The sequence below is a fragment of the Hyla sarda genome, chromosome 9 (assembly GCF_029499605.1).
Source record: "Hyla sarda isolate aHylSar1 chromosome 9, aHylSar1.hap1, whole genome shotgun sequence".
In the NCBI taxonomy this organism is placed as follows: domain Eukaryota; kingdom Metazoa; phylum Chordata; class Amphibia; order Anura; family Hylidae; genus Hyla; species Hyla sarda.
The window spans coordinates 166,127,983-166,140,640 of record NC_079197.1 but is presented as its reverse complement, the minus strand read 5'-3'; the positions used below and the strand labels follow the sequence as shown (position 1 = coordinate 166,140,640).

Genomic DNA, 12,658 nt, shown 5'->3' with positions numbered 1-12,658 from the left:
TTTGTCGTTGATCTCTTGGTCACTGTTCACTGGTTTTGAGAAATATTAGCAACACAGAGCAGCTCCTGGACTGGTGACCCAGCAGATCCTTGCACTATATAGTCTTGTATTTGAATAGCTGTCATGTAATACTACACGTCTCCAGCAGTGGCCACCGCAGTGGTAATTCAATATAGGGATATGTCGGCACTTCCGTGGAATCTGCCATGGTGGATGAGGGAGGGTAAAGCCACTGAAAAATGATACCCAGCACTCACCAGTAATGTAAAGTGAAGATTTATTATGCCATAATGTAGTACAAGGACGTGTTTCAGCGTTGGAGCCTTCCTCAGCTGTCTGCCTGAGGCAGACAGCTGAGGAAGGCTCCCACGCCGAAACTCGTCCTTGTACTTCACTATGGCATAATAATTCTTCACTGTGCATTACTAGCGAGTGCTGGGTATTATCCTTCTTCTACCGCAGGGGAAATGTCTGCCTATATCTGGCTTCCCCATTGCTGGGGTCAAGATAAACCCCTTTAAAGTCTTTGTGAAAAACTGTGGTGTCCCGGTACTGTATTGCATACCGTACCTTGTATGGTGGTCCCCAAAGTCAGAGTAACTACGCTCAGGTAGGATTCCCCAGGTGGGACAGCCCCTAGTCGCCTCTTCTCTATTCTAATTCTGTGAAGTTTATATGTACATATTTAATAATAGTGTATATTTAGTATAATTTATAGTATGCTTACCTTGTTAGCGTCGCAGGACCTTCGGTCTTGTGACCATGTTAATTCCTCTATGGTATGTTGGAGGACCTTTGGAGGTCCTGGGTCACATGTTACACATAACCCTTTGTGAAAGTGATTGACAGAAGTATTGGACAATTAGCTCTAGTCCAGCCCCTGCCCATATAAGGGAGCTGTAGCCAATTATCGCTCTCTTGGGTTGCTGCTCTCGTGGATGCCGGACTAGCAGGACGGATCTGCGCAACTTTCAAAGACACGCTAGGCCAGAAAACCTACCGGCCCCAGCCTAAACTAAACCGTGAGTTTTAAACTAATCCCCGCTAAAGCTAGCATGACTACTGGACCGCAACTAAATCCCCTAAATCCAGTGGAACAGCGCATAACAGTCTAAGGACTCAAAAACGCTTAAAGTCCCAACCGCTGTCAATCTCTAAGAGACTTTGCATGTACAGAGACTGTTCCTGTTGTGAAGCTTGCATAAAATCTTCATTAAAAGTTAAAACTGTTTTCAGCAAACTCTCCGGTTGTGGAATTCAATTATTCTCTACGTCCCTATCGCTCTTGAGAAGGGTGGCGGTAGGACAAGCATTACAGCGGAGCCCTCACCCTGGTGTCACGAATAGACACCGCACAGCTACACTCCCTACATCCAACTCCCACAGGCTATTACAAAACCAATAAAGACCAACTAACTTACCTGGCATCCAGGCCCAGAGCCACATCCACGCCCAGGCTGTGAGGTTTGGGTAGATCGGTCACGTATTGGAGGTTGTGGGCGCTGAATATCCTCACGACTCCTTCCTCACAGCCACAGAACACGAACTCCTCTGTGACACACAGACAGGTAGATGAAGATACCTGAAGGTAAAGGAGACAAGATGAGAAAAAGACACATCCGATGAAACAAAGCAGCCATGGGGGATCTGGAGCAGAGATTACCCATGATTCTCCTCTCATGCTATCTATTCATTTCACCTTCAGTTTCAGCCATTTATCCAGGACTCTCTTCTCACTGAACTGACATAGGATTCCGGAATAAGACACACAATACGTGCTTCCCGCGTTCTTCCCCTTGCCGCATGCTACTCCGCCAAATATATTGTTATGGAGGTCGCCCAGAAGTCCAGATCGGCCCACTAGAGGAACAGTCCCCTTTACCTGGAGGAACGTGCAAAGATCCAGACACATTAGGAAAATGTTATCAATCACGTAGTAAGAGGTCTGAATCTAATCACAGAATAATAGACTCAAAGTAAAATATAACTTCTATTACATGCCCATAAAACCAAGGGTAACACACAATGCTCAAAGAGCTCACCAAAACAATTAAAGGGGTATTCCAGGATTTTTTATTTGACTAAGCTACAGGGGCTGTGAAGTTAGTGTAGTTCATAATATAGTGTCTGAACCTGTGTGTGACGGTTTTCTCACAATTCTTATGGGATTTTACCCCCAATATTTATTTTTAAACAGCATACAAAATGGCTGTTGTCTCAGATTTTTCCCAGGCTGCAATGCGGCTGAGACCTGACTCACTAGTCAGCTGATGACAGGGAGCTTGTCTGCTTCAATGAGTGGAGAGAGCAATCTGCAAGTAATGCAACAGCTGGAGGCACCCTGATTGAAAACCACTGGTCTTTTGAATGGATGCAGCTCATTTATGTTTCAATGGGTGGAGTGGCTGATGTGTGGGAGGGAGGAAAATGAAATTATGGGATTTGTAGGCAAAAGAAAACTCAAACAGGAAATACCAGTTCACAAAAAGCTAGCCACAGCGTTATGGTAATCTCACAACATGGCCATTTAGCCCCAAGACAAGCGCAGATCCTTCCTAAATATGTCCATTACTGTCTGTCATGTATGTACTATGGTGGATAACCCCTTTAATGTGTACGGGCGCCAAATTTATTAACCGGTCCCATGGCATGTGATAAATATGGTGCCAGTGCACTTTTTTTTCCCCCCCAAAATACACTTCAGTACATCACACTTTGTATGGCTCCATCTCCGCCATTTTTTTCTGCAACTTTATCTGGTGTAGATTTGTGAAATATTGAGGGCGGCTTTGCGACAAGTTATGCCACAATCACACATGGTAAATTTATGACCACTGCAAAAAGTTAACCAAACTGTGGAATAGCTCCACAATTTTTGAAAAATCTTCCAAAGCAAAAGTCACAATGAAAAGTCTCTAAACAGCAACTGAGACAAAACAACACTACAAAAACAGGGTAAAACCAAATGATAAATTCCCCCCGCCCCCAAGTCTTTTAGGACTGTTCTTAGACATATCCTTCACCTACGACCTTTAATAAGCAAAAAAAAAAATTGTTGCGTTCTATGTATGTAAAAGTTTAAATATTTTTGTGCAGTTTGCAGCAGTTTGCTATATATATATATATATATATATATATATATATATTTTTTTTTTTTTTTTTTTTTTAAACTGCTGCAAACTGCACGAAATATTAAAAACTTGACGCACATAGAAAGCAACAATTATTTTGCTATAGTTATATTATATAATTATATATATTTATTATATAATATATATATAAATATATATATATATATATATATATATATATATATTATATAATATATATATATATATATATCTCTATATCTATTATATAATATATAAATATATATATATTTTATAATATATAAATATATAAATATATATATATATATTTTATAATATATAAATATATTTATATATATATATTTTATAATATATAAATATATATATTTATATATATTATATAATATATAAATATATATATATATATTATATATAATATATAAATATATATATTTATTATATATATTATATATATTATATATATTATATATATATATATATATATATATATATATATATATATATATATATATATATAATATATAAATATATATATAATATTTATTATATAAAAAAAAATTATATATATACACATATATATATATATATATATATATATATATATATATATATATATACACACACACACATATATACATATACACACACACACACACACACACACACACACACACACAGCAATGGTACTTTGCAGTATCAGAACATCTGTGCGGAAGTTCAAAGTAGAATTCTGCTCAGATATTCCATAGTGTGAACCCAGCCATATTCAGAGAGGGGAAATTTACATTCCTGCAGTTTACATTACTTTCTCATATGTCAGTACCTGAGACTTTTTAGAACTCTCTAGATACCAGAACTTGACGTGGCGATGGCCGGCGGTCACAAAGTAGCTGCTGTCTTCGGAGAAGGACACGGCGCTGACCTTGCTGGAGACTTTGTTCTTTGCCACTATGTTATTGTTCTGTGAAAGCAAGGAGAAAATCAAGAATCTTGGGGATGTACCGTAAATGGGGCTGAAATAGCTGTAATGATTATATTACTAAATCAGCACCATTCCCGCCCAGCTGGTTCAAGCTAAACAACGTGTGATGGCGGGAAGGGGCGGGGCCTTTGGGGGGGGGGGGGGGGTTAGTTGGTGCTACGTGACAATGTCAGTATGGACGTGGATCAGCAACATTGAAATTGTGCAAAATCAATAAAATAAAATAAAAGACCGTAGAACAGCGTTTCCCAACCTGCTTGCCTCCACCTGTTGCAAAACGACAACTTTTAGCATGCCCGGACAGCCTTCGGCTGTCCGGGCATGCTGAAAGTTGTCATTTTGCAACAGGGTTGGTGAACAATTCTGTATAGGGTTGGAAAACGCCTTAAAAGGGGTATTCCAGGCAAAACCTTTTTTTTATATATATCAACTGGCTCCGGAAAGTTAAACAGATTTGTAAATTACTTCTATTAAAAAATCTTAATCCTTCCAATAGTTATTAGCTTCTGAAGTTTTCTGTCTCACTGCTCAATGATGATGTCACGTCCCGGGAGCTGTGCATGATGGGAGAATATCCCCATAGGAACTGAACAGCTCCCGGGACGTGAGTCATCAGAGAGCAGTTAGACAGACAACTCAACTTCAGAAGCTAATAACTATTGGAAGGATTAAGATTTTTTGATAGAAGTAATTTACAAATCTGTTTAACTTTCCGGAGCCAGTTGATATATATAAAAAAAAAGTTTTGGCCTGGAATACCCCTTTAAATAAATAAAAATTAAGAAACTTTACCTTCCAGTCCCACACATTGACCACCATGTCGTGCTGATAGCCCACAGAGACGACATACTTCATGTTGGGGGAGAAGCAGACGCAAGAGACGCCATATTTGTGACCGAGCATCTCTGACACCTGGACCTTCTCCGCCACGTCCCAGACTCGGACCGCTGGTTTGTGACCGCTCTGAAAGCGGAAAAAGATTATTAGTACAGAGAAGGAGGGAAAGGAAAGGGATACTGGGAAACACTCCGCTCACCTCCCCACTAACAATAAACTTCCCATCGGGCGAGAAGGACAGAGCACTCAGCTGCTTCCTATGGAGAAAGAGGGAGAATACATGGTTAGCAGCGGGACGACTTACCTGCCCGTCACAGATAGTAACATCATCATGTCTGATAATACAGAACTAAACTGCAAGGGATCAACTCCAGCAAAAACGGATACACCTACGCCAATATCAGGGACCAAGGGGGGCGGAGGACGACAGAAATTCTCTGGTCTCTTTTGAATCCCTGTGTCATGCTCCTCCCCTTCCTTTACACTACGTATTCTAGCGTACAAGTGTTGGCAGGAAAGTCCTTTTAAGAAACTCTTCATAAGGAAAATGTCACATGGTTGTCCGGCGAAAAAACTTTTCTCTGAGTCTTAATATTTCCGATGATGTTGCCAGCCCTGCAGCAACTGGCCGTAGCAGCGACTTGTCTCAGCCATAGACTGGTTGAGTGGTTAGTTACTGCAGGGTTGGCACATAATGCAGAGCAGACCAGGGCCCGGTGCCATCAGAAAGGACACGGTGGGTCATGGGGGAAAGAGATAATGGGCTCATTCACACTATGGAATTTCGTAGCAATTCAGGGTGGATACAGATACAGCCGCCTGCCATTCATTTCAATGGGATTCTGCTGCTCTGCTCACACGTTGCTCCGTAGCGGGACTTCATTGTTCCGCCAAACACATTTAATCTTACAGCGGAATCAGACAGAAGTGCAGTCTGTAAATGGGATTGCAAATTGCTGCAGTTGTTAACCACTTAAATGTGCAATGGAATTAAAATATTTTTTTTGCATATGATACAGCAGGTAAAAAAAATAATATTATATATATATATATATATATATATATATATATATATTATTTTTTTTTTTTTTTCTATGTCACTTTCATTGCCTTATAAATCTGGTCACTAGGGGTCTCCCTCCTGGTCCAGACTACATTCTGTCTGCTCAACAGCACAGACTTTGGTCCCCTACTGGACTGGCAGGAGACCAAACTCAGGAAGTGCGGTCTGGTCATAGGCAGTGAATAGCACTCGCTGTTTCAGCACTCGCTGGTGTGACGCTGCTGCCTGTGTGAATACAGTCATTGTCGACCCCACCATGTGAGCTGTTCCCTACAGACATTTGAATATATGTGACTTTTTCCCCACTTTTTATTCCATGCTTTCTAGGATATAATATGATCAAAAATCTAAAAACTTTGGACAAAAAATTATTTCAAGCTTCTGCACCCATATACAGTGATCCCTCAACTTACAATGGCCTAAACATACAATGGTCTTTTCTGGACCATCGTAAGTTGAAACCAGACTCAACATACAATGCTACGGACAGTCCAGATCTGTGAAACGTGTCAATGGCTGGAAGAACCGACCAATCAGAATGGGCAATCACTGGTAAAACCCCTGTATTACTGAAGTGTATGCACTGACTGATGTCTGGTAGCGCCCCCTACAGTACAGGGAGGTATTACATGTTCTGTACTCTTTACCTGTATTACTGAAGTGCATACACTGACTGGTGTCTGGTAGCTCCCCCTACAGTACAGGGAGGTACAGTAACCCCCCCCCCCCCCCCCCCCCCCCCCCCCCCCGACCTACGATGGCCCCGACATATGATAAGATCGACATACGATGGCCTCTCAGAGGCCATCACATGTCGATGTCAGCATCGACATACGATGCTTTTATATGTCGGGGCCATCGCATTAACTGCTATCCGGCAGCGCAAAATGCTTAAGCTGCTGTCTGATACCAGTTTAAGCATCCCGGACAGGTTCACCTACCTATTCCCGCTGCTCCGGGTCCACTTCGCGATCCTCCGATGTCTTGCGCATCTTCTCCAGGGTCCGGGCCTCGCTTTCCGGCGTCGTTATTACGTCACTACGCACGCCGCGCCGGCGCAGCAGCTTAATAACGTCACCAGAAAGCGAGGCCCGGACCCTGCAGAAGATGCGCAAGACACCGGAGGATCGAGAAGAAGACACCGGAGCAGCGGGACAGCATCGGGAGCCCCTGGAACAGCAGCGGGAGCGGTGAGGACCTGGTCCGGAGCGACAGGGACAGGTGAGTACAGCTTCCTATACTTTACATTGCACGGATCCCTCAACATACGATGGATTCGACAAACGATGGCTCGTTTGGAACGAATTACCATCGTATGTTGAGGAACCACTGTATTACATGTTCTGTACTCTTTACCTGTATTACTGAAGTGTATGCACTGACTGGTGTCTGGTAGCGCCCCCTACAGTACAGGGAGGTATTACATGTTCTGTACACGTTACCTGTACCAGGGTTAGCTGCTCCTTTGGACACCAGGTGTAATGTGCAGGACCCTGAAGAAGCTCCTGTCCCCTACATAGACCAGTGTTTCCCAAGCAGGGTGCCCCCAGCTGTTACAAAACTACAACTCCCAGCATGCCCGGACAGCCTTTCGCTGTCCGGGCATGCTGGGAGTTGTAGTTTTGCAACAGCTGGAGGCTCCCTACTTGGAAAACACTGACAGACAGTGATTACAGCTTCCAGCAGATCTTTCTTACTTTTGTATGCAAGGACTTTTTCTTTAATCCTCACTTTTTCCTATTTTTGGATGACATTTTGGTGCCTTCAGAACCAATTCCCAGGTTTCCATAGAGTTCTGGTCTCAACATACAATGGTTTCAACATACAATGGTCGCCCCGGAACCAATTAATATTGTAACTTGAGGGCCCACTGTACAAGTTTATACTAACGTTTCTATGAATTTTAAATAATCCAGAATATAAAAAAAATCGGTACCATATTATCAGGTTAGGAATATATTAAGGTTTTCCCCATAACTCACCTGGATGTATTGAATATGTGAGACTGTTTGTTCTTTCTGGGACACAAGAGAACGATGACGCATCTGGGGAAGAAGAGGAGAAAAATCTATAGAGCAAAGCGTCTTCCCGTCATGTGACTTATATGCAACAGATCAGGGATAGAGGGCAAACTTTAGACAGGTCATGTGTCACCATGGCGACATTATCACTTCTCTATAATTTCAGAATTTTTAGCGGGTTTAAAGGGGTTATCCAGGAAAAAACATTTTTTTTTATATCAACTGGCTCCAGAAAGTTAAACAGATTTGTAAATTACTTCTATTAAAAAAAAAAAATATATTAATCCTTTCAATAACTATCAGCTGCTGAAGTTGAGTTGTCGTTTTCTGTCTGGCAACAGTGCTCTCTGCTGACATCACTGCCTGTCTCGGGAAATGCCCAGTTTAGAAGAGGTTTGCTATGGGGATTTGCTTCTAAACTGGGTGGTTCCCGAGACACGTGTCATCAGAGAGCACTTAGACAGAAAAGAACAACTCAACTTCAGCAGCTCATAAGTACTGAAAGGATTAAGATTTTTTTTTTTTATAGAAGTAATTTACAAATCTGTTTAACTTTCTGGGGCCAGTTGATATATAAAAAAAAAAGTTTTTTCCTGGAATACCCCCTTTAAAGGCTTTGTTCGGATTTTGTCGCAGTATGGATTGGTACCATATAGCTGTACTATGACATACAGTGCTCATTGAAAAAAGGTTTGAAAGGGAAGATTATGTGGTGAGCCAGGGGGGTGCCATGTGAGGAGTATGGGGAAGATGTTGTAACCCAGGGCATTATGTATTAACCCCTAAATGTTCGTGACGCCAGGGTGTGGTTTGCCTACGTAACCAGGTAGCTCCGCTAGTCCTAGTTAGGCAGGGCAAATAAGAGTCCAAGGCCAGGTCAGGGTTAACAGTAGCTTTACTGAAGTAGACAGATGGTAGAGTATTTACAGCTAGGCCAGGATCCCAGAGAGGTGACCAGTAACACAGGGGACCTCGCAGCTTGCTGGGACTTGTAGTGACTTGACAGACTTTAGGACAGCCACGCTGACTACAATAGACTTGACTGAAGATAGTGACAGCAGACAGAGATGACTTGACTTACTGACTTGTGGCTGTAGGTTAGGCCTGAGGCCTCCAGTTGTGCTGGACACTGGTTCTGAGACGTCTGGACTGGACTTGACCTCAGCAGAGAATTAATCACAAGAGAAAGATTGTAGTACCTCCCCCTCTTATAAAGGGGGGCCGAGCAAAGAGCCCATAGGTCAAGCTGCAGGTCACCTGGTTAGCTGGTGCTCTCTGGGTAACAAAACATGTGACAACAGTATCATGTGACTAACTCAAAGGTCCTTTATACATAATACATATAACACTATACATAATGTATATTCCTATGGGGGAGACACTACTGGAGGGCCTCTAGGACACAGAGGGACTCAACCTGACAGGGCCTAAGTACTGTACAGGACTATATCCTGCACTGGGACATCACAATTACCTCATAATATCGCCATACTAGAACTTTGAGACGGTTGCCCATAGCAACCATAGTTCCACTTGTAATTTACCTCAGCAGTCTACACAATGGCGTTGCTATAGGCAACAGAATATTTATTTTACACAGTTTTGATAAAAGTGGTCATTTTCGCTTGGAAACGACACTGCTGTTGCAAAACTACAACTCCCAGCATGCCCGGACAGCCAAAGGCTGTCCGGGCATGCTGGGAGCTGTAGGTTTGCAACAGCTAGAGGCACCCTGGTTGGGAAACACTGCACTTGTTTGTCCACCAGAAACGTGTTTGCCATTTTTCTCCTAGAGCTCAAGTGTCAAGGAGGCGGGGCCAAGTGGCTTAAAAGTCACCGTTTCGTGTTGGATTTGGAGACCTGGCTGGGCATCCTGTACGTCAATCAACCAGAACAGGGGGGGCGAGGGGGATCTAGGAGGCAAGCAATGCTGTGGAATTTCGACCCCACCTCTTTGACACGATAAAAAAAATATCATAATTTTATAAGTTGTGGCAAACCCATGAACGCTAACAAAGATAAGCGATATTGTCCCTGTCAGTTTCTGCAGCTTGTATCATCAATATGAGGTGACAGATTCCCTTTAATGGATCGGACATGGGTACACCACGGTATACGGTAACAGCCTGACATGTATGCCAGAGCTGTAAGGCCTCAGGATGCCTTAGCAACCAAGCATTGCTCTCCTGTCATGTTGTTGGGGACGCTATAGGGTGAGAGGGAGGGTCCCCCAGCAGCATCTACGGAGTTTTGGATGTCAGCTGGAGGGCGTCCATAAACCACAAAGCGTAATGCACTTACCCTGCAGGGTACGCGACCAGCCCCGTGCTGGGGTCACACGTCAGACTGCTGCTACTGGACACCGTAATCCCCAGCACCTTCTCCAGATCCACCTATAAAAGATAATAACATTATAAAATATCCTGTGATACAGTCATAGTAAATGCTAATTCAAGAGCTCCCAACAGCGAACAAATCACAGCTTTCATTCTCTATCCTGCAAAGCTGGAACCTCATTGGTCGCTGCATTACATTTGCATCACTCTTTATACCAGAGAACCTGTACAAAACCTTCAATATACAAAAGCAGTATTATAGTCATTATATTCTTGTATATAGGAGGCAGCATTATAGTAGATCTATTCTTGTATATAGGAGCAGTATTATAGTAGTTATATTCTTGTATATAGGAGCAGTATTATAGTAGTTATATTCTTGTATATAGGAGCAGTATTATAGTAGTTATATTCCTGTATATAGGAGGCAGTATTATAGTAGTTATATTCTTGTATATAGGAAGCAGTATTATAGTAGTTATATTCTTGTATATAGGAGCAGTATTATAGTAGTTATATTCTTGTACATAGGAGCAGTATTATAGTGGTTATATTCTTGTATATAGGAAGCAGTATTATAGTAGTTATATTCTTGTATATAGGAGGCAGTATTATAGTAAGAAAAAAGAAAGATAGCCGTCACAACAGCCTAATACACAGGTGCACACTGCCATGGCATCAGAGTATACAAAAAAAAAAAAAAAAAAGAGGATTGTAGCAGCACACATTGGTCAAAAAAATTGAGGCTCTTAGCGCACTTTTTGATCAAAACGTGTCCCCCATCCACCACGGGGAGGTGGCCTCATTTAGGATGGGAACCTAGCACAAATTCTGAGCCTAACACTCAACTATCCACTCACCTCTGCTGGGCATATAGCCTCTGACTGGTGGATGGGGGACACGTTTTGATCAAAAAGTGCGCTAAGAGCCTCAATTTTTTTGACCAATGTGTGCTGCTGCAATCCTCTTTTTTTTGTATGCAGTATTATAGTAGTTATATTCTTGTATATAGGAGGCAGTATTATAGTAGTTATATTCTTGTATATAGGAGGCAGTATTATAGTAGTTATATTCTTGTATATAGGAGGCAGTATTATAGTAGTTATATTCTTGTATATAGGAGGCAGTATTATAGTGGTTATATTCTTGTATATAGGAGGAGTATTATAGTGGTTATATTCTTGTATATAGGAGACAGTATTATAGTAGTTATATTCTTGTATATAGGAGACAGTATTATAGTAGTTATATTCTTGTATATAGGAGGCAGTATTATAGTAGTTATATTCTTGTATATAGGAGGCAGTATTATAGTAGTTATATTCTTGTATATAGGAGGAGTATTATAGTGGTTATATTCTTGTATATAGGAGACGTATTATAGTGGTTATATTCTTGTATATAGGAGACAGTATTATAGTGGTTATATTCTTGTATATAGGAGACAGTATTATAGTGGTTATATTCTTGTATATAGGAGACAGTATTATAGTAGTTATATTCTTGTATATAGGAGACAGTATTATAGTAGTTATATTCTTGTATATAGGAGGCAGTATTATAGTAGTTATATTCTTGTATATAGGAGGCAGTATTATAGTAGTTATATTCTTGTATATAGGAGGCAGTATTATAGTAGTTATATTCTTGTATATAGAAGGCAGTATTATAGTAGTTATATTCTTGTATATAGGAGGCAGTATTATAGTAGCTATATTCTTGTATATAGGAGGCAGTATTATAGTAGCTATATTCTTGTATATAGGAGGCAGTATTATAGTAGCTATATTCTTGTATATAGGAGGCAGTATTATAGTAGCTATATTCTTGTATATAGGAGGCAGTATTATAGTAGCTATATTCTTGTATATAGGAGGCAGTATTATAGTAGCTATATTCTTGTATATAGGAGGCAGTATTATAGTAGCTATATTCTTGTATATAGGAGGCAGTATTATAGTAGCTATATTCTTGTATATAGGAGGCAGTATTATAGTAGTTATATTCTTGTATATAGGAGGCAGTATTATAGTAGTTATATGCTTGTATATAGGAGGCAGTATTATAGTAGTTATATTCTTGTATATAGGAGGCAGTATTATAGTAGTTATATTCTTGTATATAGGAGGCAGTATTATAGTAGTTATATTCTTGTATATAGGAGCAGTATTATAGTAGTTATATTCTTGTATATATAGGAGGCAGTATTATAGTAGTTCTATTATTGTATATAGGAGCAGTATTATAGTAGTTCTATTCTTGTATATAGGAGCAGATTTATAGTAGTTCTATTCTTGTATATAGGAGCA

General features: G+C 40.7%; 1 protein-coding gene across 1 annotated transcript in view; it reads right to left on the bottom strand.

Annotated features, from left to right (window-relative positions):
* LOC130290949 (WD repeat-containing protein 62-like) overlaps positions 1-12,658 on the bottom strand; it is a 67,079-nt gene that overhangs the window by 52,945 nt on the left and 1,476 nt on the right. The window contains exons 2-8 of the mRNA XM_056539212.1: positions 10,315-10,406; positions 7,975-8,037; positions 5,129-5,186; positions 4,885-5,055; positions 3,934-4,071; positions 1,700-1,882; positions 1,422-1,582 (exon numbers count right to left, since the gene is read on the bottom strand). Of these exons, the coding sequence (XP_056395187.1) occupies positions 1,422-1,582; positions 1,700-1,882; positions 3,934-4,071; positions 4,885-5,055; positions 5,129-5,186; positions 7,975-8,037; positions 10,315-10,406 (866 nt within the window). The remainder of the gene's footprint in view (positions 1-1,421; positions 1,583-1,699; positions 1,883-3,933; positions 4,072-4,884; positions 5,056-5,128; positions 5,187-7,974; positions 8,038-10,314; positions 10,407-12,658) is intronic.